Genomic DNA, 26,557 nt, shown 5'->3' on the forward strand with positions numbered 1-26,557 from the left:
TGACATTTAATCCTAGTAAACATTCCCTGTCTTAGGTCAGTTAGGATCACCACTTTATTTTAAGAATGTAAAATGTCAGAATAATAGTAGAGAGAATGATTTATTTCAGATTTTATTTCTTTCATCATATTCCCAGTGGGTCAGAAGTTTACATACACTCAATTAGTATTTGGTAGCATTGCCTTTAAATTGTTTAACTTGGGTTAAACGTTTCATGTAGCCTTCCACAAGCTTCCCACAATAAGTTGGGTGAATTTTGGCCCATTCCTCCTGACAGAGCTGGTGTAACTGAGTCAGGTTTGTAGGCCTCCTTGCTCGCACATGCTTTTTCAGTTCTGCCCGCAAATGTTCTATAAGATTGAGTTCAGGGTTTTGTGATGGCCACTCCAATACCTTGACTTTGTTGTCCTTAAGCCATTTTGCTACAACTTTGGAAGTATGCTGGGGTCATTGTCCATTTGGAAGACCCATTTGCGACCAAGCTTTAACTTCCTGACTGATGTCTTGATATGTTGCTTCAATATATCCACACAATTTTCCTGCCTCATGATGCCATCTATTTTGTGAAGTGCACCAGTCTCTCCTGCAGCAAAGCACCCCCACAACATGATGCTGCCACCCCTGTGCTTCACGGTTGGGATGGTGTTCTTCGGCTTGCAAGCCTCCCCCTTTTTCCTCCAAACATAACGATGGTCATTATGGCCAAACAGTTCTATTTTTGTTTCATCAGACCAGAGGACATTTCTCCAAAAAGTACGATCTTTGTCCCCATGTGCAGTTGCAAACCGTAGTCTGTCTTTTTTATGTCGGTTTTGAAGCAGTGGCTTCTTCCTTGCCGAGCGGCCTTTCAGGTTATGTCAATACAGGACTCGTTTTACTGTGGATATAGATACTTTTGTACCTGTTTCCTCCAGCATCTTCACATGGTCCCTTGCTGTTGTTCTGGGATTGATTTGCACTTTTCGCACCAAAGTACGTTAATCTCTAGGAGACAGAACGCGTCTCCTTCCTGAGCGGTATGACGAACAGGTCACAAAACTACTACTAACAGGTCCCAAACATCATCATGAAGGGACAATTTTAAATTAAACAAATAGCTAATGCAACAGTGATGTAACGTTAGTAGGGGATATGAGTCTTTGAAATTATTTGCCACAGATATAAAGCGCTCCACACGTCATCGTCGTTAAGTTGGAAAAATGGCAGAGAAAGGCAAGCGACTGCAGCGAACAGCCTTCTCTGCCCCTATTGAGTCTGCTGCTGCGCTGTGCTTTTAGCTGACCCAACATTACAACATAGCAATTGGTGCTTTGGAACATGCTGAAGTACGGACTGACTGCTGCGAATATGTCTACAACTTCATCAGCAAGCTGTCAAACTATCGTAATTAAGTGCCTAACTGTTTATCAGTAGTGCCCAACATCCTTAGCTAGCTAGATAAAATTCCATCCCTGCGTTTGTCAGTGAAGCTAGTTAGCAGCAGGCAGACTACAACAAGCTAAATCAGCCGATGAATTCACTAGCGACCGATATACTTGCACATATTTTGTAGAGAGATGTCATTTTGTTTTTACAACTTTCTCACTGTCTATCAGAGTATGCATCTGTGTCTACCCCTGTGTCTACCCATGTTTCATAGCGAGTGAGTCATGCACAAGACAGGTCGCGGGAGACAATGCTCGCAAAGTTGGGACGTCGAGTGTACATCGTCTCAATGCTCATTTAGCCCAAAACACTTACAAACTTGTGATCACTATCAAACACAACAGCAAGTGGCCACGTGATAAAGGGCTTAGGGTCCAAGTGTTTGGTTTGAGGTTCAGCCTATGGCTGAGATAGATAGATAGAACTTCATTGCCCCCTAGCAGTCACATATTCAATAGGACCACCATCCGAAATAGGACCATATTCTGCATTTTTTATTCATGTGGAATTAAATGAATTTGTCTTGTTGTTTTAACAGAAAACAGATAAAAATGGCCTTTAAAACGTTTAGAAAATTGTTCCATTTGTCACACCGCTAATTCTGATTGGATGGTACAGAATTACCAATATATTTCATATATTCATATATTTACTCGGTAGTCCACTACAACAGATAATTATAGACTAACAGGTGAAAACTACTTAGCCAAATATGGCATTCAAATTACGTTACCAGGGAGCTAATATGGTAGGTGAAAATATATGGTTAACAACTCGAGTTTCCCTTCCAGGAGAATGTGTCATTGTCAGCCTGGAATAAGCAGCCCAACAGAGGAATTTCTCTGTCAGCATTGTGGTAGTTTCTCAGAATAGCGCGGCTTCTGAGCAGAAGTGAAGCGTTTAACACAGTGCATACGTACTATTTGTGTCTAAATATAATATATAGAATATACTGGATATATTTATTGGATTATTATAAAGATCTGGTTCAAATCCAGATCTTCAATAGCTTGTTGTCCTGTTGTTCACTCATGTCCTTGGCATGTTCCTCCCTGGTTGACTTCTTCTTGATTCATCGTGTTCCTCCTTGCAGGCCCTGAGCTCAGAGCTGGCCCAGGCCCGCGACGACACTAAGCATACCCAGAACGATCTGCTCCACACGGAGAACGTGCGCGCCGGCCGGGACAAGTACAAGACCCTGCGGCAGATCCGATCGGGCAACACCAAGCAGAGGATTGACGAGTTTGAGGCCTTATAAGAAGGCCCCTCCCCAAAGGCCATGAGGGCCACACAGCCACGTACCCTTTCTGAATGGTCACTGAACTAATCCCTCCACTGCTATACACACACACCACACACACACACACACACACACACACACACACACACACACACACACACACACACACACACACACACACACACACACAGGAGCAGTATAAAGAGTGTGAGTGATACACACATCTGCCTCACCACTTTTACCAGTTCCCCCTTAGTGAGAACTTACTCCTGTAAAAAGGCTTTTCAAATTCTTGTAAGAAAACTTACTAGTGCCAAAATATATATTCTTTTCTTTTAGCATAACAAATCTTCTTTCCGTTTTGATTGTATGTAATTTGATGCGATCAGACAAAATCACTCACCATTATTTTTAACCAGAGGTGTGATGATGAGTTGTGGGACTATACAGTAATAGTACGCCATGATGTACACCTGAGAGACATCAAGTACAGCCAATCAAAGCCTTGCTTTTTGGTGTTTTCTTAAATGTGGTGTCAATGTTGAAAAAGGGTAATATATATTTATTTTTTTCTGACAGGGACCACTCAGAAAGGGGAACATACAGTATATTAACTTTTACTCTTACTTGCAGAAAAGTGTACTATTGTTCTGTTTCATTGTGTTTTTCCATAATATTTGAACACTTTCATTTATGTTTAATATTGCTCTTCAGTATCTGGGAAATCATGAATAGTTTACTATTTATACGATAAATGGGTCATTTAAAAAAGGGTTATTTCCTCTTGGTTTGTATATTTCTCCTATTCTACTAATGATCACAAGAACATTTTAAATGTATCAGGTTCTATATCAACCAAAATAATGATAGTTTTGTGTTCCATAAGGTTTTCTTTTAGATCAGTAAATTAAAGAGATTTATTTGTAAATTATAACTTTTTTTTTTACTTTAGAAAATATTCCACTGTATGTCATCAAATCAACATAAGGAGACCATGCAGTTCACAGTAGCTAGCAGCATTTTGCCATGCAGTTCACAGTAGCTAGCAGCATTTTGCCATGCAGTTCACAGTAGCTAGCAGCATTTTGCCATGCAGTTCACAGTAGCTAGCAGCATTTTGCCATGCAGTTCACAGTAGCTAGCAGCATTTTGCCATGCAGTTCACAGTAGCTAGCAGCATTTTGCCATGCAGTTCACAGTAGCTAGCAGCATTTTGCCATGCAGTTCACGGTAGCTAGCAGCATTTTGCCATGCAGTTCACGGTAGCTAGCAGCATTTTGCCATGCAGTTCACGGTAGCTAGCAGCATTTTGCCATGCAGTTCACGGTAGCTAGCAGCATTTTGCCATGCAGTTCACGGTAGCTAGCAGCATTTTGCCATGCAGTTCACGGTAGCTAGCAGCATTTTGCCATGCAGTTCACAGTAGCTAGCAGCAGCATTTCCGAGGCATACGTGCATCTTCTCCAGGAGAAAAGTGCTTATACAAAAACACTTAGGACTCTATTCAGTCTGCTTCACTGAAGCGTTACAGATTGCGTTTTAGAAACTTAAAGGTCATTTCCGATTGAGCCGACACATGCAGCGTTTACCGTGAATACAGTCTCACCGTTCCCTCTCTGTGGATGTGTACTAGACTGGGTTTTTACTGACACTATAACCAAAACAACACACAATGCTGCCGCTGGCCCGCTGTTCTTTATTTCAACTGGATTTTATAATGAGGTGTTTAGCATATTGGCAATAAAGATCTATAATTACAGCTTCATACTGTGTTTTCACTTTCTGCTTCCTGATCTTCTGACTTGAGGGAAAAACGTTAGCTAGGGGTTACAGTAACTCATGAATAGAAAGGACAAGAAGAAACTAAGAAAGAATGAGACAACCACATGTTTTCTTATGTTGTAGACAGTCACTTTCTCAGACATTTAATGTTATCAGGTGAGCATGCTTAAAGCACAAGGAATATTCCCCTCAAAATACAACTTAACATGATTTTCCACTTTAATACCTTAGTTGTAGGCCATTTCCCAAGGAAAGTGGAAAATCATGTTGGGTTGTATTTGAGTGGAATGTCCCTTTAAAAACAGTAATAAAGAACAATAGGTTTCCTTTTGGAGTAGGACATCCTTTTAATACATTAAAGGTCATCAATTGAACATAAATAGGAGGGACTTTCACTAAGCAAGGGCCTGAGGGTCAGTGCAAATAGAGCTAAAGGTGGAGTAGGGGCTCTATTCAGTCTGTATTGCTGAAATGTAAAAGTCATTTCATATTGAGCCGACATCCGCAACGTTTCCCATAAATGCAGAATTCGCTAACGCGGGAGCATTGCCTTTAAATTTCAGTCACGCTGAATCTCTGCGATGTGGATTGAATAGAGCCCTTAAAGTGCCAAGGTTTTTCTTGTGGGAAGACCGTGTCCAGTCCAGGGGCTTTTTTTCTGTTGACTCTGACATCATGTTCTCCTGCTGTTGATGTTGGCCTGCATGGGTAAACTAAAGTCATGCCACATGTTGGGTGTCTGCAGCACCAGTTGCCATGATGACCCTGGGAGACACGTGGTTAACAGAGAGTGCCAGGTCAGTGACATCAGTCCTTCCTTGCTTCCTCTCAAATATTTTTTCAATGTTTTCTAGTTCGGTGAAACCAGAGACTGCACTAAGCTGAGTCCATCACACAGAGAGATAGCACGAGAGAATGAAAATAGAGAAATTATATGCTAAGGAGAGAGAGTCCTCAATACCCTGTAAGGTGAAATTGGTGAAACCTGTTTCCTCAGATGGCTTTCTCTAAATTCCATTAGTGTGAAATATGACATTTGTGCTCTTGTTAATTCAATTCTCATTGATGTTTGACTCAGACTGTCTGGCATTTTAGACAACTGAAGTTGGTATTAGATAAAGTAAACCCAGTTGAAGAATTTATAAACATATCACATAACAACGTATCTCATCTCGAGCCCCCTTGGATGGGCCTGGTCAAACTTTTCTATTTACGCCATTTAATTTTCATGCAAACTGATTCAAATCTACTGTATGATTGTAAAGGTATGACAACCACCCATATTACCGGCTTCCATTCTGACCCAGCCCAGGAGGCGGTCTGAGAAGGTAAATGGGGCGTGGTCCCAGAGGTCAAGCTCCAGAGTGCAGATCTGGAGGTCATAGGGCGTGACTCTGCTGAAGAGCAGCTGGTGAAACCACGCCGGACTGGGCTTCTTCAGGACAGGGGTCCTCTGGACCAGCTCCCTGGGCCCGGGAAGAGTCAAGCACCTAAAATACATACATGTAAAGATAAACATATAGTTGATAACACAGAAACGTACTGTATGTATGCATGACACACACATGTACTCATAGATACATAAACACACACAACACACCTAGAACAGACAGACACACAACAATATCACACCCCAGAAAACACACACTAATCATACATTTACCCTTTCACATAGGTGTTCTGACTGGTGTTTGCTTTAGTGGGCAGATTTTTGGCACCAGTGACGAGAACAGTCAGTTGACCAACATCATGTGGTCCAATATGAACCTCTGTGAGGAGGAAGAAAATAAATCAAGGTCATTTCAATCCAATATAAGGATCTTCTGACCACTAGTGCTGTAAAAACACACTGTAAACTGTTTCAAAATTAGGTCTTATTCATTAGACACCAAACAGGCGAAAACAGAATGGAACAGGGAGGGACTAACTGAGATATAAACGTTTGTTTTCTGTAGCAAAACGTTTTGGTGCGTGAACGGTAGAGAGTCAACTTACCATCTGTGTGGCAAACCCAGGATGGCTGGGACAAGGAGGTGAACTTCATTCTGACCAGCAGTTCTCCTGCTGTATCCTGCTCTACTGCACTCCCTTCTGGACTCTCAGGCTATTGACCGAGAGAGAAAGAAGAGTGAGAGAGAGAGAGGACAGAGGAGACATACCAGCAAATTGAACAAAACTTTTTCCCAAAAATAACCCAAAATATTGTTTTATGAAGATAAAGGGTATTGTGTGAACGTTGCTTCATGGTCAGCGGTTGTACCCTACCTTTGGCCACAGGGGGTACCAGTTGGAGCCCTGGGTGGTGCTGTCCTCAAATATACAGCCCTCCAGCGGGACGAGGACCTCTCCCAGAAACACCTTCTTCTTCAGGGTCGCAGAGTGCCACACAGACACCTGCAGAGTACTCCTGGACAACAAGGGGCTCTCAATCTTGCACTGCATCAGGGAATACAACACATAGGTGGGTGAAAAACAGGAGATTTCATTGCCATGTAGCCTATTTCACTCACTAGTTTTAAGCCAGTTCAGGGTATTCTTTAGACACTAAATTGAAGCTTGTTTTGATTTTCATTTGAAAAGGTTTTTACTACGTTTTGTAGTGTCCAAATGAATATGACCCATAATATTTGTCTCCTTACCTGTAAAATTTCATTATAAATGGGATCCGTTGTGTTCCTCTTGATAGTTGTCTTCAGTTTGCTGCTCTGAGACTTCTCCGGCAGTAGGTAGACTTTGACGTACCTGCCCAGGATGTTGACACATACAGTACAGCGTGAGGAGATCTAGTTTGCAAATGGATATATCAGTACAACAGAGTAATAATCTGGTATCAAAGACATAGAATTACTAGAATGGCCCTCCCCATTCAAGTCGGCCTTCAATGATGGGTAGGGCCTATTTCTATAATCTGGTGTATTGAGTATTAATGCTTACGGGTGACACTTCTTCCTCTTGATATCTCCATACGCCAGGTTTCTGCAGCCGTTTATTGTGATCTCCAGGCAGGAAGTGATGTGGTTGAAGGTGATGGCGAGCTTTAGCTCCCCTGTCACTCTGTTGATCTCCAAGAGACCACAGTCTGTACCAGTGCTACTAGCACTACTGCCCTGTAATATTAATATATATATATATATATATATATATATATATATATATATATATATATATATATATATATATATATATATATATATATATATATATATATATTTTATATACAGATCAACATGTCACATTGCCTCTAAAAGGATGTTATGACTGCATAATGCAGGTATGTTCTGTAATTAAGTATTCAGATGATTTGGATGCATTCCTTTCCAACTTCTCCGCCAGCTACAAGACAATGCAGCTATGCGAGACATGAAAAAGACACGACAACCACATAACAAACACTAACAACAATTCTTATCTGATAAAATGTCAAATTGATTATGAAGTTTGGCACGAGCTGCTGTTGCACAAATCCCTGTGTTCTTTATGTCTCTTTTCTTCATCATCAGGGCACTCAACTCACCCTCTTTCCCCATGAGTACTCTGAGCCCAGGGAAAGGTCCTCATCCGCCCCTGACGAGGCACTGCTCTGGTCATCATTCCGGCTCTTCTTGAACAGGTTGGTAAGACTGGGACCTTTGGTAAGCTTTGAGGAGAGAGGTTGTGTCTGTTGAAATATAGTATACTTTTGTTCATTTTCTAGTGAATTTCCAGGGAAACCCAATTGGTACTTGAATCCGGGTCCCTGCGTCTGTCAGTCCAACATCTTAGCCATTCCACCGAGAGGCTTGAACCTCTTGACAAGATGGAAATGTCTATTATTATTAAAGGTTGTTCCAATAGCTGTTTCTAAAGTCTCCCTCTTTCCTGTCTGAAATAGTTGTCAGTGTCATACGATCAATATCTCACTTGGTTTTGAACATGTAGGTGGGGTCTCTTTGATTTTACCTCAGGGGTTTGACGAAATATATGTGGTCTGTCTGACTGGATAGTGTGATACTTTGACAAAGTTGAGGGGTTGATATGTATTTGGTTTCTCTTACATTGTTGTATTTGTTGATGTTTGATTCAGAGAGGCTTTTCCAGCCAGTGCTCTGTCCCCGCCTGTTGTCCACTGTAAGAAGATCCTGTTCCCCTCGTACATCCTGTTGCGACCTGGAGAACCCTGCAACCCGAACGGTAGGGAGGATAACACACACAGACCGTCTCCATCCATAACATAGCACTTCTGACGTGCTGCTTGCGAACAAGCTTCAATATAGATATCATATCTTATCTTATTTCCTAGGTGCGGTTTCCTTAACACCAACGGCTGAGCGCAAGGATATCTTATCGACAAATTACATTAAGGTTTGCGATAACGCTCAGAGAAAATGTGTTACTGTTTTGACTTTCTTGGATCCTAGTTCTCACCAAGATGTACATACAATTACTTCACATTGAAAGATCATATAGTTTTGTTTTTACAGAGACCTTGGCTGCATTTCAAAATCATAAAAAGACACACCCTAGTCCACTTACCCTTGCCTTATGCCCTTGGGGGAATCCCTGTAGCCATATTTGTCGTCGGTCAAAATGATTAGCCAAGCAAGGGAAGTTTGCAACGTAAACTTCTGCAACAGAAGTTTCCTGGACTCAAACCCAGGATTTCTAGTGGTACAGCTAGTACAGTGATGCAGTGCCTTAGACCACGGCACCACTCGGGAGGACCAGGGTGTGTCTGTTAAGTGTTTGGAATGCAGCCCTTTTCTTCGTAAATACCAAAATGGCTCAAAAGAGTCACTTACTTCTCATGTGGCTGGTGAGGGAAACCATCAGGTCCTCCATAGACTTGGTGAATGGTTTTTTAAAGGAATTCTTCAGTCCCTAGAGATGATTGACAATACATTTGACAGACCAAGTCATAATTGTGGTTCATGAAACTGTGAAGGAGTGAGCCCTTCACAACTTATTTATTGGATAAAATAAGTTGTATGCAGAATCCCTTTCATTTTAACAATTCATCATTCCAGGCAATAATATAGCTGCAATGTCAATTGCACCTCTTGGAATTTTGAACATCATGTTCAAATCATCTATAAGTAACTTTGTTGAGCTTCAATCAATTTGAGATACTTTTGGATGATTTGGACATGATGCGTTAAAAATTCTAATATCGGGCCCATGACTTGAGTGGGATTTGTGCCACAAATGCTAAAATGTTAGCATGTGGAAACAGTGCCAGGGAGACATAACCAAAGCATGGATTGCTGCCATACCATGTCCATTGACTGCTTACAGAGTAAGGAAACCAATGCCATTTTGTAATTTGGGTGAACTATCCCTTTAATTGGGTCTGTATCCTGATTAGCTAGTAAATTGAGTGGCTGTTTTAACACAGGTGTGGTCCCTCTGACCTAATTATTGAAGAAACTGCCTTTAACAGCATGTGTGTCATTGTTTGAGAGATTATTGTGTGTGTAAGGTGAGACAGTTTTAGCCATACATTGTGTACCTTTTTACTTGGTTTATCCTGCCCTTTTACAATAAGCTAAGCATTTTTGCACATGTTACTTCTCAGATGGTTTTTAAAGCCTTTTAAGTGGTAGATCATTTGGATATCTTTATTTCACCTTACCCCTGATCTGCTGAAGGATGGACCATCGTAATAGGGTGGAGGGGTTGGCGGAACGACTGTTATATGACTGGAAAGTGAAACACACACAGAGAATGCTATTTAAAGAAATTGTCCAGGGTTTCCATATTTCTATTAAACATGACCTATAATTCATTACAATATAAGTTAAATACTTTTTCTTCCCCCAAAAATTGTAATTAAGTAGTTTAAAAAGCAGCTTTTCAGTGTTTGAACGGTGTGGGTGTATACTGGTCGCTAAAAATATGAATAACAAGTAAACAGCTGATTGGCCAGGCCAGCCAATGAGCCAATGAGACGTCTCGGCCAAAAAAGTGACATCACGTTATATGAGGAAATGCCAAACATTTTTGAAACAGTCAGATAGTTTGAAGTGGGTTTTTTTAAGTGTTTTTTTTTCTCTCACAAATGTATGCTTTGGCCACACAAGTATAGGATCAACCATTATTTGGGCATGACTTAACAGAATGAGTTTTTAAAAGTGATATTTTCACTGAACAGTGTTTTGCCCACCAATTTCTGATGAAAATATATATATATATTTTTTTTTTAAATATTGACTATGTACATACCTGCATCTATCTGTGTCTTATATCTTTATCAGACACTATGGTCACATAATACAGTAGTATACAATACATTTACAAATTATGACTGCACATCGACTCACCTCAACCTCTGGTAAGACTTTAGTAGTTTCTCCCCAACAGTCTCATGCCTTTCTGTAAATTAAAAGAGTATTGCTATAGCTGCCAACACCAGTACACATCCACTATTAAATATTACTGTTATGCACTCTATCCCACTCTCCCGGGCAATGTCCTAGCAGACAGCAACAATGCATTATTCAGTCAAAGCAGTTCTCTAAACCATACACACGTCAGAAGATTATGTAGAAGACCGCTTTTCAATACCATGCAAACAACTGAAACACATCTAGCTGTATGATGTATTACTTGACTAGTCATGTACTGTATAGCTGTGTTTTTAGACATACAAGGCATTTTTACATTTTAGTCATTTCATGAGTGCATACGGGTTTTTACTTTTTCATACTGACATTTTACTTATAAGAGAATTATGCATATGAATTATGAGAGAATAGGGCATGTGAGGGGTAAAGGAAACAAACCTGTGTCAGGTGGAAATTTCTTGTCCCTTTCTTCCAAAAACCATTCCCCGGATCTGATCTTAACCTCCCTAAGAAGTGTGAAGAAATGGATTTTAGATTAATTTCCTTTGTTTATCAGGGCTGTTAAATTCTGGTCCTGGAAGGCCGAAACACTTCTGGTTTTGTTTCTACCTGCTAGTAAATTACACTCCCCTTTTGTCCCTGGTCGGAATTAGTCCCTTATAAGAAGGATAGGATGAAAACCAGAAGTGTTTTAGCCCTCCAGGACTGATATTGAACAGCCCTGGTTTAGATTACAAAGGAAATACTGTACATTTTGTCAGTTCATTCTCTCAACATGTTAACACGCCTTAAAATATTGAATAAAGGATAGAGGATACCAATAATAAAAAGGTTAGAGCAGACGTTCTATGTTACGGCACTGACATGACAGTATGTTATTGCACTAACATAAAAGTATATGTTATAACAATGACATAACATTCTATGTTACAGTGCTGACATGTCAGTCTATGTTACAGTTCTGGTATTGACATAACATTCTATGTTACAGTTCTGACATCTAAGTCTATGTTACGGCACTGACATGCCTCCTACCTGTAGGCGTGGCAGACGGTACACTTCCAGTCCAGGGCGGACACGCCCACGCGACACTTGTTGCAGATGCGGTGGCTGCAGCCTCGGCACACGGCGCCCGAGTTCCAGAACATTCCCAGCGGCCTCTGACAGCGGGCGCACGTCCTTTCGCTGTACTGCCGGGCAAAACTCTTGGCACCTTTCCTTCGGATCTCCTGTAGCTCCGTCTTCAGCCTCCTGTAACAGTAGATGGTGGCAGGTAGAGATACAGCACAGGAGGTTGGTGGCAACTTAATTGGGGAGGACAAGCTCGTGGTAATGGCTGGAGCGGAATTAGTGGAATGGTATTAAACACATGACTTCTATGTGTCTGATGCCATTCCATTCGCTCCGTTCCAGCCATTATTATGAGCCGTCCTCCCCTCAGCAGCCTGAGGTACAGTAATGATGGCAGTGCTTTAACTGTATTGATCATCTCTTCGCATCCACTTTTCCTGTCAGTCAGCCACTGGTAATTCATTCCAATTAAATGCATTATAGTATTACTGATACATTTTACACCAACAATTGTGAATACTATTTTGAGGAGCATCAGTTCAACGTTGTCATTGTCATTTTAAGTCTCCACAGATCCTGAAGTACCCTCTGAGTGTTGTTGTTATACAGTGTGTCCATGCAGTAAATGTGAAAAGCTTGGCTGAAGTAAATTATATTGTCTACCTTATCCTGTCGTTATCCGTGCTGCGTAAAAGTTTGTCTCTCTGAAGAACCTCCAGAATCTTCTCTCTCTCCAGAGTCTTGAGCACGCCCAGATCCATCTGTAAAAATGTGAGTTTCTTTCTTCTCTCTTCCCCACTTTACCTCTCTAGTCTCTCCTTTTCTCTCTCTCTCTCGCTTATTCTTCTTGTCTCCTTCACATCATACCACTGTCTCTCCCTTTCTCTCTTCTCCCTTTGTTCCACCCTCTTTCTCTTTTTATTGGGTGCCGGATGCTGCGACAAGCTGGACGACGTCTTCACTTGTTACCAGACTGAGGGCAGAATGAAAGTCATGTTGATTTCGCTGCACAGTCAGAGACATCCCATGTCCCTGTCACGATATTCACAGAAGCTCTCTCCGCTTCGCATCCCAGACCTTGATATGTTTCTGCTCTGGTGACCACCACTAACTCTTACACTCTGCTCTCTAACCCATTCATAGTGTTGTATCCAAGAAGCAAACTCTGACCTATAGTCGCAGGGATCCTCTTCACAAAGTCCGATGACTGATGTTCACTTTGTTCACTAGGACAAGAAAAGAGCAACCAGTCATTCAGTCATTGTAGCCCTCACAGTAACGTCCCACTCACTAAGGCAGAACAGGGAAAGACCAACAGAATGACCATGCCGTATGCTGTGCACAGGAGGTTGGTGGCCCCTTAATTGGGGAGGACGGGCTCGTGGTAATGGCTGGAGTGGAATAGGTGGAATGGTGTCAAATACATGGTTTCCATGTGTTTGATACCATTCCATTGACTCCATTGCAGCCATTATTATGAGCCGTCCTCCCCTCAGCAGCCTCCACTGGTGCTGTGTATAATGCTACAGTATCAAAGCCATCTGATAACCCATTGAACGTATCTCGCCCTTCCTCCCGACTCCTGTATTGTACACTTTCCCTTAATGTCACAGTGCTTTGCTCAGAATAGTAAATCCCATTTGGTCCTGCCACAGCGCCCACATGCACCGCTCCTCTCACAGCAAGCTGACTACTCTGCTACGGTAATGTAGTGATGCTCCAGTGAAGGCATCACACACACAGACACACACGCACACGTTATCCAAATGCCAACCGCTGCATTATTAATGTCTCTGTTTTTCTTTTTTCACTCTTTTCTCAGAGTGTATTTTAGTTTGGGAGGCGGGATGTGAAGTAGGGTGAGAAAGAGCATCATCAGAGTGTATTTTGGTTTGGGAGAGGGGATGTGATCTGAAGTATGGTGAGAAAGAGCCTCATTAGTGACTGGATGCCACCATGTGTTGTCTCTGCCTTTCTCCATGGCAGCAGAGGGCCACTGTAAACAATCAGTGTCAAAATTAATGTGATCAGTCCCCCATGGCGAAGCAGCAGCATCTTTATGGTTCTGTCCCAAATTACACCCTATTCGCTACAGCCCTATGGGTACTGGTCAAAAGTAGTGCACTAGATAAGGAATAGGGTGTCATTTGGGACGCATATTCTGCATTTCTGATAAAGAGAGTGGACAGGAGACACTGAACAGTTATCAGCCCTATATGGCTTTACAGGCCCAGTGCAGTTAAAGTTCATACTGTACAACAGCTTATGAAACTAATACTGTAAATACTGTATTTTAAATCAGTTATTTCCTGATAGTTGCTGGTTGAAAATACAATCTACTGGCTTAAAAAATAATTATCGTGTGCTGAACAAGTGACGAATTTCCGGGAAAGGGCGGTCCATTTAAAAATCATTACTTCCTTTCTCCCTCGCCCCTTGCCCTGCAAGGGGAAACACGTCAAACGTCATGATAGGTGGTCATATGTGTACACTTCATTTGAGGGTGAGGGAATAGGGTGTGCATTTTAAGTGTTTGGAATGCAGACTCTGTTTCGTGTAGAGAAACAGAATGTGAGCTCGTGAGATCAGGATGGTTCATACGAGGCTACTGCTTTGATTGGTGCATCTAGAAATCTCAAGCATCTATCCGATAATGAAAAGGCATCCGCACATTTATTTTTTACGGATGTATCTATTTCGTGCTGTTGTTACATTTCTATAGTTTTTTCGTATCCGATGCGTTCAGGTTGTTGATACCAGTACATACAGTATAATTTGCTGCGTGCATCATGATCAAAGTCATAGCCTATCATTTCACTTCCCCTAGTTGTGAGAACCATGTCATGTGCACGGGCCAGTGTAGTGAACTATATTTAATTCAACTCGAAATGTAATGACATTTTACAGTACCTTGGTGGTAGTGTAACTAAATTCAAATCTTGGTAGTGTTTTCAGTACTTCATTACTTTTTGACATGTGGTGTAGCTAACTACTGGAACTACACACTACTTTTTTTGCTAAACAAAAACCAAATATGGGTGAAGTTGGCAAGAATTTACAGATTTGTTTTACTTAAAACCTGCTTAATTTTCGCTTGAAACACTTTTTGTGTGCCTAATTCTTTTTGTGTTTAGGCTAAATTACACATTCTGTTGACATCGGACTCCAGAGTGATCTGTTTTTGCAATTTATGGTCTATGACATTTCAGATTTAGATATAATTATCTAGTAGTTTAGATGTAGTGAACTACTTTTTCTAACTTTAGCTTTAATGTAGCTGAACTTCTTCCAGTGTGAAGTAATTGGTAGCTAAGTAAACTATATTTTCAGAGTAGCTTCCCCAAGACTGGCACGGGCTGACTTGACATTGCTGTAGTTAAGCCAAATAGCCTGCCAGCAGAATACTAAAGGTTGCACCATGTCCATTATAATGTAGTCCAAACCGTTCAATAGTTAGGCTAGCCATATTACTGGAGCTAATTTTATTCTTTCTATGGCGGAATCGCTGCCGCAATTTATAGAATATGACAAAACGTTAGAGATAACAATAGATGGCAAAGTCAAAGATACTTCCTATCCATCTGTGGCAAAGTTTTCCCTAACTGCTTCTGACAAATCCAGCCCCAGAACCAGCCATAGCCTAGCCATCTGGCTAATCTTTTGAATACAGTGTAGCAACAACATATAACTTTAGCTATCTAGATAAAGTTAGCATGCTAGCTAGCTACACTGACAGTTTCTTTTTGTTATTTCTCCACTTCACGTGGAAATCACCACAACATTCCCATCCCCAATTAGCGAATACGCATTATCAGCCTGTGTCATTCTTCGAAGGTGAAACCTAAACGAGAATTTCCGCAATAGGACAGAATTATGGGTGGGCTTTAAAGCAAAATTCCTACAATTCTACACAATTTGTCATGACTTATGCCATGTTACTATGATATGAGTGAGAATGACTAACAAGATCAATGTGGCCCCCTAGTCATGTGCGCTGTGTGCCTGGTTGGTATTCGGCCATGATTAACACAAGTTTAGATAGCTGACCAATTGTCAGCTAATTGAGTGACTGACATAATAAGAGAGAAACTGCTGATGCACAACCAAGTTTTGAAATTGAATGAAATTGTATTTTACTATTCTCACTCTCAATAGTAAATTGAGACCTCGACTGAGTTACTAAAAAAAGAAAGAAAAGTGGGCCCCATGAGAGGATAGTGCGTTCTCACCGCAGCCGGGGGTCCTAAGGGACCTCTTATGCCTGGAGCCGGCCCGGTGTGTGTGTACGCACGTGTATGTGTGTGGGACCACATACTTGTCTGTCTGCTGTGAGAACTCATGGGGCCCACAGACACGTTACCCAAGCATATAAACGTTTCCTGGAAGAAGTTAGCTCGCTGCTAACCGAAACTTACTTACCTTACTCAACTCGTCTGAAGAGATGTACATAGCAACAGGAGACTCCACCATTTCTTCAGTGGTGTAAAGTAATTAAGTAAAAATACTTGAAGTACTACTTTAGTAGTTTTTTAGGGTATCTGTATTTTACTTTACTATATTTTTTACAACTTTTACAACTTCACTACATTCCTAATAAAAATTAATATTTTTACTCCATACATTTTCCCGACACCCCAAAAAATTACTATTTACATTTTGAATCCTAGCAGGACAAGAAATGGGCTAATTCACACACTTCTCAAGAGAACATCCCTGGTCATCCCTAATAACTCTGATCTGGCGGACTCACTAAACACGTGCTTCATTTGTAAATGGTTTCTGAGTGTTGGAGCGTGCCCCTGGCTATCCGTAAATGAAAAAAACAAGAAATGTATGCCATCTGGTTTGCTTAATATAAGTCATTTGAAATTATTTATACTTTTACTTTTGATACTTAAGTATATTTAAAACCAAATACTTTAAAACTTTTACTCAAGTAGTATTTTACTGGGTGACTTTTACTTGAGTCGTTTTCTATTAAGGTATCTTAACTTTTACTCAAGTATGACAATTGGGTACTTTTCCCACCATTGCATTTCTGTATCCTCACAGTTCAACACAGATACCAAATAAAGCTCCTCTGAAATAGGTTGAATTTCTCACCAGGGTTGAGATCAATTTCAATTAAATTCAGTCAATCTAGGCAATGATAAGCAATGAGTTTCTCCCTGAATTGTTAACTCCCTGAATTGACTCAATTGAAATGGAATTGACATGTGGTGACTCCAACAGTGTTTCTCACAGAAGAGATCTAGCGCCCATCGGCTGCCGAGGCTATGGCTATGCAGACAACTAAAAGAGAGCACAGATGAAACAACCACAGAATAGAAACCTATGCATTGCTTTGCAGCAGATTCAGAATGAGAGAAATTTCAAACACCTACAGTACCACTCACAGTCATAAAGACAAATCCTAAATCCTTGCTCTGTAGATGCTGTAGATCACTTCTAAAAGTAATTTACCTCCTTAGTATACTGCTGAGCATTGCAGTAATGGAATACACAATAGTCCTATACTGTAGATGGCAACTGGAAGGACTAAATCCTAATAATCATCCAGCAATGCCAGGGTTAGGTAGAGGCCACCAAGCTGACAAGGCCTTGAGGCATTGACCTCATGGAATACCTAGTTTCTTATCTTATCCTTAAAGTTGCCTCATGTGCAAACCAATCAAACAAAGAAAAACCAATTGTGGCACTTACTGAAGAACAGCTACTGTATCAGCTGCATGAGCCGTTTCCTCTCAAAGCCCCCCCCCCACCAAAAAAAGTCAAACAGTCAGATGAAGACAGGATCTTACCTCTTGAGCTGAAGCCTCAGCACAGCGCTGTTTGTATGACTCGTGGTCACCCTGAGAGAGGCAGATTCTTATGTGCAGCCAAGGTAACAAGGAAAACACTTCACTTTCTGTTTCCTTCCTTCCTGCTGTCACACAACTGCTGCTTGACAGAGCTGAGGTGAATGAGGTTGGTTGAAGTGGCCCCGGGTGCAATTTCTTTTTCCTTTGGTTTTCTTTGTTGAGGGCCCGGTTTAGGATGTGTGTGGCAGTGGTGAAAATATTTTTGTAAAATTACCCAGTGTTAATGGAACCCCATTGTGAGAGGTTTCGTTGTTGTCTTGTAGGCTCTGCTTTAATTTGTGCTGTCTGACACCTGGAGTTGCAAGAAAAACGGTCCAGGAACAAAGGACAATTTTTTATTTAACTATGCCCAAGGACTAGTCAGCCCTTTATCGCTCTGGTACAGTATCCAGAGCACTGAATATTGAATGTGGTAGAATAATACTATAGTATCCATGTCTGGTTTCTGTCTGAAACGTGTTCACTGAGGATAACTCTGATGCTATCTATATGGATGTATGATCTCAGTGGTAACTTGTATCTGTACAGGGTGAACTCTGAATTACTATATGCAAAAAGGTTTTATGGTCCTCTCAGGCAGTGGCAATTTTAGCATGTCAATCCTGGTGTGGCAAACTCAAAGCCACTACACAACACAACACTAAACAATGCATTAATTGCACTATAAAGCTGACAAACGGTGCCCACAAACTGTTAGGGCCTACATAAAGCTGTCTCAACAGCAGAGCTTTCTTTACAGCACCATGGAGTAAATCCTTACCACTGCTACACCTGGCTATCAGCAGAGCCTTGTCTGGCAGCGAAACAGTTCATTCAGCCTCATTTACTGCCTTTAAAAAAACATAGAGTATATGCCTGACTTGCTGAAGTAAATGTGGTTTCACTGACAATTGAGATGTACAAACTATGGCATAAGGGGACGACGAGCAGATAAGAGGCAATCCGTAATTTCGAGTAAGACAATGAGCAGGTTAGGATGGATGTACTCATATAACTATTTGTTCAGCAGTTTTGAACTGTACAGCGACAGAATTCAGAACATGGGCTGTTCTTACAGTATTCTCCCTGTACACCAAGTCAGAACTGTAGGATAAATAAAGGGGGCAGACAATGAAAGCTCTTACAATATTTGATGATGACATTTCTCTAAAATAGGCTATAGGCTACATGTGCACCACCAAGTCAGAACAGTACGCTAAGTTATGAGGGGGAAAGGGACCAAATTATTAGGGTGAGGCACATGGGCCAGCTTACTAAACAACATGCACATAGCATTACTTCCTTAGCTACAGTATAATATCTCCCTGGCAAATTATATCATTTATGCAGCAGCATACAATACATTTTGGGACTCACCTTGTTGTGCTGTGCTCACTTGAACAGGAAGGTGGCACGGTGGTCCTTAGTGGGCAAATTTTGATGGTGCTTTCAAGAAAACTGGGAACTCTGGAAAAAACAAGGTCTAGGCCCAAGTTCCCGACTTGGAATTCCAAGTTGGATGTCTGTTCAAAATGTATTTTCCCAGTTGGAGCTAGTTTTTTTCAGAGTTCCCAGTTGTCTTGAACTCACTGAAGTCAGAGATTTCCCAGTGCCGAGTTTCCAGTTGTTTTGAACTTGGCAGAAGGCATACTGGATTGACAGCATGGCCAATGTAGAATGTTTATAATTTTAAGTTTGGAAAACAGACCCTTAAACCCAGACTTGGACCACATACCCACTCCACTGAATAGCCGGCTAATGATTTCTTTGCAAAGCTTGCAGTTAGCCACTGATTTCTTCCAAACCACTCATTGTTGAATTTGCGATTTCCAACTTGTTGTGTAATGTTAATGTCCAATGGCTGATGAGAACCGATACGTTTTATCTATAATTTCTCTCCATAATTTCTCTTCATATGACAAGGATTGAAAAGGATTTACCAGTAGATTGTCGACTTGATTCATGATGATGACTGCTAGCTAAGATTTTAAGTCTGATGTTGACATGATCAGTCCAATCAAAGCTAAGGTAGATATAACTTGATTTGAAGTCATTTTATCTGTGACCAATGACCTTGAGCCTTCTTGGATGGGCACTTCTAATGTAACTCAATGGCAGCACCAAAGGGGCTTGAATTTTCTAGTTCTCCTCGTAGATTTTGCAGTGACGTAGCGTCCCTATGAGTGACAGAACACTGAGCCAATCACGGTGCAACTAGAGAACATTACCAACCCCTACGCTCTGTATTTTCCGCTAGCTGCCCCACCATCACAGAAAGCACTGAGCTATGCTGAAACACACACATTTTGGAGCTGCCTTACTCAAGAAAGCAAAAAAGAGACCATGTTTGTGTGCAGCTTTATTAACTCAATGATTACACTTTTTTTTTTTACATTGTTTGCAAACTGATATAGGTCACGTATTAATGCCAAAATAACATGTAAAACAGGTGGCCACCGTTTCCCAGGAATTCAATCTTATTTACGTTGGTTTCATCACCCACACAAGCCTTTAAATGCCGTGACACCATGTGGAGATTGGGCCTGGGAGTGTTTTGGTTACTGTAAATTTGGTATCGTTTGATTGGTCAATGGTGGTTGGTTTGGGGTTGAAAGGTTACACCTTCAGATGTTATAAATGGAATTAATGCCTTTGTTTTCTCTCTTATCCTGTATCCAGTTCACTGAGGAAGGTTGTTTGATCAGTTCTCATTTCCTAGACTTCTAGGCCTCTGCCCTAGTAAGCATCTATTTGTTCATGCTTTGTCCTATGAGTTAACCTTAGGATCTATATGCTTGGAATAATGCCTTGTTATTGCATTGTAACTTAAGCTTAATGCCTTTTATGCGAATCCATTCATTGTACAATGTTAATTGTCTATATCAAAGAAAGATATTTCATTCTCAGACCAATTCTTGTTAGTCAATGTCAACTCATTGCCTAATGCTTGCTTGTACATTTTTGTTATCTTTATGGAGTCAGATAACCATTTTAATAGCCTAATTGCTAGGTCTTATTACGGGTTGCGTGCAAGGTATTTATAATATCATACATGACAAATATTACTGTCCACTACAGTCTTGCTGTGTTAAACAAGGCTTTATGAGTCCCCAAGGTCGTTCCTGCCCATGCTTTGCAGAGATTTCTGTACGCTGTTGCTATAGCTGTCATTACTTATGGGCAGATGTGAGGAAAATGCATGGAGGTATTCAATGTTTTAGTTTAACCCATGTCAAAATGCTCTTGACTTGTCCGTTGCTTGTTGTGGATAAATTGGTGCACTGCTGAAAGACTGACAACTTCCATAACGCCAGTAGAAGACCAACTAAAAGAGGGAGCTTTTCACTGAGCCAGTGTTGACCCCCTGTGGCAGTTTTTAGTTTTTATTTCACTCAGTGGTCATGCTGCTCGTCCTATGGTCATTCCACCCCACCCCCTCAAGCCTTTACTCTGCCTCCACCCCAACGGACATGTATATATTCATCACTGCTACAGTTATGATGTATATAGTTCTATGTCGATCATTTTTATTACCACTGTCATGATTTTATTTCACTAGTCCTGCATGTTGGAGCTCCAAGCCTAAGATGTTCATTGTACCCTGCAATCACACCTGCAACCCTGTACATGTGACTATTATACAATCTGAATCTCTGAATGTTAGATAACTACTTAGTTTTTCACATTTCTTGACATTTAATTCTAGTAAAAATTCCCTGTCTTAGGTCAGTTAGGATCACCACTTTATTTTAAGAATGTGAAATGTCAGAATAATAGTAGAGAGAATAATTAATTTCAGGTTTTATTTCTTTCATCATATTCTCAGTGGGTCAGAAGTTTACATACACTCAATTAGTATTTGGTAGCATTGCCTTTAAATTGTTTAACTTGGGTCAAATGTTTCGGGTAGTCTTCCACAAGCTTGGTGAATTTTGGCGAGTGAATTTTGGCCCATTCCTCATAACAGAGCTGGTGTAACTGAGTCAGGTTTGTAGGCCTCCTTGCTTGCACACGCTTTTTCAGTTCTGCCCACACATTTTCTATAGGATTGAGGTCAGGGTTTTGTGATGGCCATACCAATACCTTGACTTTGTTGTCCTTAAGCCATTTTGCCACAACTTTGGAAGTATGCTGGCGTCATTGTCCATTTGGAAGACCCATTTGCGACCAAGCTATAACTTCCTGACTGATGTCTTGAGATGTTACTTCAATATATCCACAATTTTCCGCCTCATGATGCCATCTATTTTGTGAAGTGCACCAGTCTCTCCTGCAGCAAAGCACCCCCACAACATGATGCTGCCACCCCTGTGGTTCACGGTTGGGATGGTGTTCTTCGGCTTGCAAGCCTCCCCCTTTTTCCTCCAAACATAATGGCCATTATGGCCAAACAGTTCTATTTTTGTTTCATCAGACCAGAGGACATTTCTCCAAAAAGTACAATCTTTGTCCCCATGTGCAGTTGCAAACCGTAGTCTGGCGTTTTTGGAGCAGTGGCTTCTTCCTTGCTGAGCAGCCTTTCAGGTTATGTCGATATAGGACTCGTTTTACTGTGGATATAGATCTTTTTGGCCCGGTTTCCTCCAGCATCTTCACAAGGTCCTTTGCTGTTGTTCTGGGATTGATTTGTACTTTTCGCAACAAAGTACGTTCATCTCTAGGAGACAGAACGCGTCTCCTTCCTGAGCGGTACAACGGCTGCGTGGTCCCATGGTGTTTATACTTGCGTACTATTGTTTGTACAGATGAACGTGGTACCTTCAGGTGTTTGGAAATTGATGAGGATGAGACTTTTGGTCTACAATTTTTTTTCTGAGGTCTTGGCTGATTTCTTTTGATTTTCCCATGATGTAAAGCAAAGAGGCACTGAGTTTGAAGGGTAGGCCTTGAAATACATCCACACGTACACCTTCAATTGACTCAAATTATGTCAATTAGCCTATCAGAAGCTTCTAAAGCCATGACATCATTTTCTGGAATTTTCTAAGTTGTTTAAAGGCACAGTCAACTTAGTATATGTACACTTCTGACCCACTGAATTATAAGTGAAATAATCTGTCTATAAACAATTGTTGGAAAAATAACTTGTGTCATGCACAACGTAGATGTCCTAACCGACTTAGCAAAACTATAGTTTGTTAACAAAAAATGTTGTGGAGTGGTTGAAAAATGAGTTTTAATGACTCCAACCTAAGTGTATTTCAACTGTACATTGGATGTCATGTACTGCATATCTTGTTTCATACACTGTATACTTTGTGTCTTTAGAGTCATGCTAATCTTGGTATTACTTTAAGTTCCTGTCACGACCATAGAACACACATGTACATGCATTTGCAACCACAATACATGTACGCCACATACTTGTGCACACACCAATAGTCCTGTCAAGAATTTAATCCCAATTCCCCACATCAACTTCACAACCTTTAATTTACAGTGACAGAGCAATAAAAATAAACACTCAATATATAAAAACATTGATATTAACAAAATAAAAACACTATCTAGTCAAACATACAATGACAACATTTGGCAAGTGCAACCATGAACATGTGTGGGGAATGTGTGGTTTTCTTGTTATTTGTGCTTGTAGACCAAACACTTTTTTTGGAGCATCCATGCCATGTCTTTCAGCCAACTCTCCAAATCAGACATCCGAGTCAAAAACGTTGGCAGTGTTTCAGGCCTTCGGCCGTGACTAACTTTTCCATTCCAGAATGTCTGAGGTTTCCTGAGAATGTCCCAGCTATTATAATCACTTAGTCAAATAGAATTCCTATTTATATGCCGGTTTCCTCTTATTTTCTTCCATTCTCACTCTTTCCCCTTGTTTTTCTGGGATGAAAGAGGGGTGTTTGGGGTTTAGCAGAGTGGTAGATGGATCTACAGTGCATTCGGAAAATATTTAGACCCCTTGACTTGTCCATTTTGTTACGTTACAGCCTTATTCTAAAATAGATTTTTTTTTAAATCCCTCAATCTACACACAATACCCCATAGCGACAAAGCAATAACAGGTTTTTAGACATTTTTGCAAATGTTAATAAAAAAAAAGAAATATCACAGTTACATAAGTATTTAGACCCTTTACTCAGTACTTTGTTGAAGCACCTTTGGCAGCGATTACAGCCTCGAGTCTTCTTGGGTATGACACTACAAGCTTTGCACACCCGTATTTGGGGAGTTTCTCAGCAGATCCTCTCAAACTCTTGTCAGGTTGGATGTGGAGCGTCACTGCACAGTTATTTTCAGGTCTCTCCAGAGATGTTCGATTGGGTTCAAGTGGGACCTTATATAGACAGGTGTGTGCTTTTCCAAATCATGTCCAATCAATTTAATTTACAACAGGTGGACTCCAGTCAAGTTGTAGAAACATCTCAAGGATGATCATTGGAAACAGGATGCACCTGAGCTCAATTTCAATTCTCATAACAAAGGGTCTGAATACTTATGTAAATGTCATATTTTCTATTATTATTATTATTTTTAGATTTGTCATTATGGGGTATTTTATGTAGATTGAGGATGTTTAATTTATTTCATCAATTTTAGAATAAGGCTGTAACAAGAAAATTGGGTAAAAGGGAAGGGGTCTGAATATTTTCGAAATGCACTGTAATGATGACTTCTTTGGTTCAGTGTTCTGGCTCAAGTCCAAACAGACAACGGTCTATTATATTATGTCTCATAACATGGCTTCTTTCAGTGTATGCCTTTCTGGTTTAAAGTCTATGAGGGATTGAGGTTCAAGCGACTTTCAGGCAGTTTCTCACTTAAACAGAACAGCTTTTTTTCTCTTTATGCACTTATATTTAAGTGTTACACCTTTTTTAATTTAATGGGATCCAGGGATACACATTTAGCCCTTGACTTTTTACTTTGATATGTGTAATAAGGCCTTACAGCGATAAAAATAAAATATGGTACTAAAACCCGCCGGAGGTAACTTCTTGGGATCTTAGAAAGTCTGTAAAAATGTCTTGAGCTGTAGCGTTTCCTCCACTGATATCCTGTTGTGGTAGAAGCTGAGTCCAGTCAGGAGCTCTATGTCTCGGACCCGGGAAGCATGGAACTGGGCCCACTCCTGGACCCATTGGAAGTCTGAGCCATTCTGAGGAGACGGAGGAGGAGGAAAAGGAGGGCTGAGTCACTAACAATATTCATAGATTATCTTTACAAACAGCAAAACTAGAGAGGATCTCATATGATCTCCAGACCTGGGTCAAATACACAATCAAATTCTTTGAAATTCCTGAAAATATTTCCGGTGCAGCTGATTTAGTTTGAAATGTGCACATTTGAGACGATTTAATTGGTTGCATTGTACAGGGCTAACTAAACGAAGTGCTGCTCAAGTATTTGAAAGTATTTGACATACAGCATCTATTTAACCCAGGTCTGATGATCTCAGCCATCCTTTGGTCTGCTGATGTGTTACTTTTCCTCAACAGGCTTTTCAGGTGGCCCTGTAGGAAAGAGTAGGACAGCCAGCCAGAGCGGTGTGACTCACAGCACAGGTCTCAGTGTGGTCTGGTCTATGGGGGAGGGTGAAGGAGGTCGTCTCCAGGGGACCCTGGCAGTCAGCAGGGGAGAAGGAAGAGTTCCCACAGCTGGTCAGGATCACATAGAAGTGAGTGGGGATGGGAGCCTCGTGTCTGCAGGAGAGAAAGATGGAAACATGTTCATGTACAACTGAGAATTCAAAAAAAGCAACAACACTCATGGATGATGAACACTTACTGTGCTGTGCTAACTGTAGGAGTGTCAAAGTGTCCGTCGTAGTGCTGGTCAAAGATAGGTCCACTCATAACGTTGACCCCATTCAGCTGCTGGGAATATTTCACCAGGAGGACGTCATGGAAGTACGTCCAAACATCTGCAAACGTACGATCATATACTTATTAAAACGAGAAGTCACTCAACAATGTCTTCAGGGCCCGTATTCACAAAAATGTCTTAGAGTATGACTGTTGATCTAGAATCAGTTTTGCCATTTAGATCATAATAAATGTGATAACATGGACAGTGTCGGGGGCTGATCCTTTATCAGCCTTTCTACTCTGTAGACTTTCACTATTTGCCACCAGAGGGCAGTGAGTGTTTGTAAAGTTATCCAGAGTGCTTCTGTTCATGGATTTTTTAAATCCCCTTGCATGATATGATATCATACTTCATAAACCCCTTTTTATGATGGATTACCTGTGTCCACGACCATCAACAAAAGTAACAACCATTTGCATCTCACTTTCATCAATATGGAACCCACAAGGTGGCATCAAATTGTACCATCCTGACCGCTATCCCATGACTGAGTCCCAAACGGTATCCTACAGCCCAGTACTTAAAACTCTGTGGTATTATTCTCAATCAGAGTAGACATGACCCCACACTAGCAACATTGTCTGTCTGGGAAAGTCAGGAACACACCTTTAGCTCTACTACCAAAACATTGACGGTCAATGAGTAACTTTACCACAAGTTGTTATAGGAATGTTGCATCAGGAGTGCTCATGTTCTCACAAATGACATTACGTGCCAAGCACAGAGTACAAAATGGGGTGGGATTTTGAACGTAACAAACTCCCCTTCTTTAGAATAGCATAGCAAGCAATCACTTTTGTCGAGCCAGTTACACAGAATGGAAAGTGAACAATAAAACACTAAAAGAGAGCTTAGTGAGTGGGCTGGGTTTTTACCGTGACCACTGCCTGATAATACGGTAACTCCCTGCTGCACTATTACTGTACACTACTGTCCCCTAGGCAAAATGTAACAGAGATCCTATGTCTACTGAATAAATATGGCTCTCTATGACCACGGTCAAATTACCATGTTCATGCACAGGGAAGCTTTTATGTGACAGACCAATCTGAGAT

At 40.9% G+C, this 26,557-nt stretch overlaps 3 protein-coding genes across 5 annotated transcripts in view; 1 reads left to right on the plus strand and 2 right to left on the minus strand.

The window, feature by feature from the left end:
* Positions 1-4,430, plus strand: part of ezrb (ezrin b) — a 64,270-nt gene extending 59,840 nt beyond the window's left edge. The window contains exon 15 of the mRNA XM_014143991.3: positions 2,519-4,430. Within this exon, the coding sequence (XP_013999466.1) occupies positions 2,519-2,683 (165 nt within the window). The 3' untranslated portion in view covers positions 2,684-4,430. The remainder of the gene's footprint in view (positions 1-2,518) is intronic.
* On the minus strand, positions 3,658-14,102 carry sytl3 (synaptotagmin-like 3). 2 transcript variants are annotated; one of them, XM_014143990.3, is made up of 15 exons: positions 12,502-14,102; positions 11,803-12,018; positions 11,206-11,273; positions 10,744-10,795; positions 10,056-10,122; positions 9,226-9,304; positions 8,482-8,603; positions 7,962-8,105; positions 7,382-7,554; positions 7,087-7,189; positions 6,713-6,883; positions 6,443-6,551; positions 6,111-6,216; positions 5,735-5,937; positions 3,658-5,212 (listed from the first exon to the last, which is right to left on the minus strand). In XM_014143990.3, the coding sequence occupies exons 1-15, from the start codon at positions 12,597-12,599 to the stop codon at positions 5,121-5,123; spliced, it is 1,803 nt and encodes a 600-aa protein (XP_013999465.3). In that variant the 5' UTR covers positions 12,600-14,102; the 3' UTR covers positions 3,658-5,120. The 2 variants fall into 2 exon arrangements, with proteins under 2 accessions (XP_013999465.3, XP_045551562.2); XM_045695606.2 differs by having other exon boundaries at positions 7,962-8,084; positions 12,502-14,101.
* An 8,958-nt stretch (positions 14,103-23,060) lies between these two features.
* The window catches only part of enpp1 (ectonucleotide pyrophosphatase/phosphodiesterase 1), a 58,389-nt gene continuing 54,892 nt past the window's right edge, over positions 23,061-26,557 (minus strand). For both annotated transcript variants that reach the window (XM_014143992.3, XM_045695607.2), the window contains exons 21-23: positions 25,422-25,557; positions 25,192-25,336; positions 23,061-24,792 (exon numbers count right to left, since the gene is read on the minus strand). In XM_014143992.3, coding sequence (XP_013999467.3) covers positions 24,640-24,792; positions 25,192-25,336; positions 25,422-25,557 — 434 coding nt within the window. In that variant the 3' untranslated portion in view covers positions 23,061-24,639. The remainder of the gene's footprint in view (positions 24,793-25,191; positions 25,337-25,421; positions 25,558-26,557) is intronic.

Source organism: Salmo salar, chromosome 15, assembly GCF_965601325.2.
Source record: "Salmo salar chromosome 15, fSalSal1, whole genome shotgun sequence".
NCBI lineage: Eukaryota > Metazoa > Chordata > Actinopteri > Salmoniformes > Salmonidae > Salmo > Salmo salar.

Bases quoted from the DNA above. Each gene is read 5' to 3' on its own strand.
- sytl3 (XM_014143990.3), bottom strand. From the start codon at position 12,599: ATGGATCTGGGCGTGCTCAAGACTCTGGAGAGAGAGAAGATTCTGGAG. The intron at 10,123-10,743 runs GTGAGTCGATGT...TTCACTTTCCAG, and splicing joins AAGTCTTACCAGAGGTTGAG to TCATATAACAGTCGTTCCGC. The intron at 8,604-9,225 runs GTAAGTGACTCT...TTCGGGTTGCAG, and splicing joins CCTCACCAGCCACATGAGAA to GGTTCTCCAGGTCGCAACAG.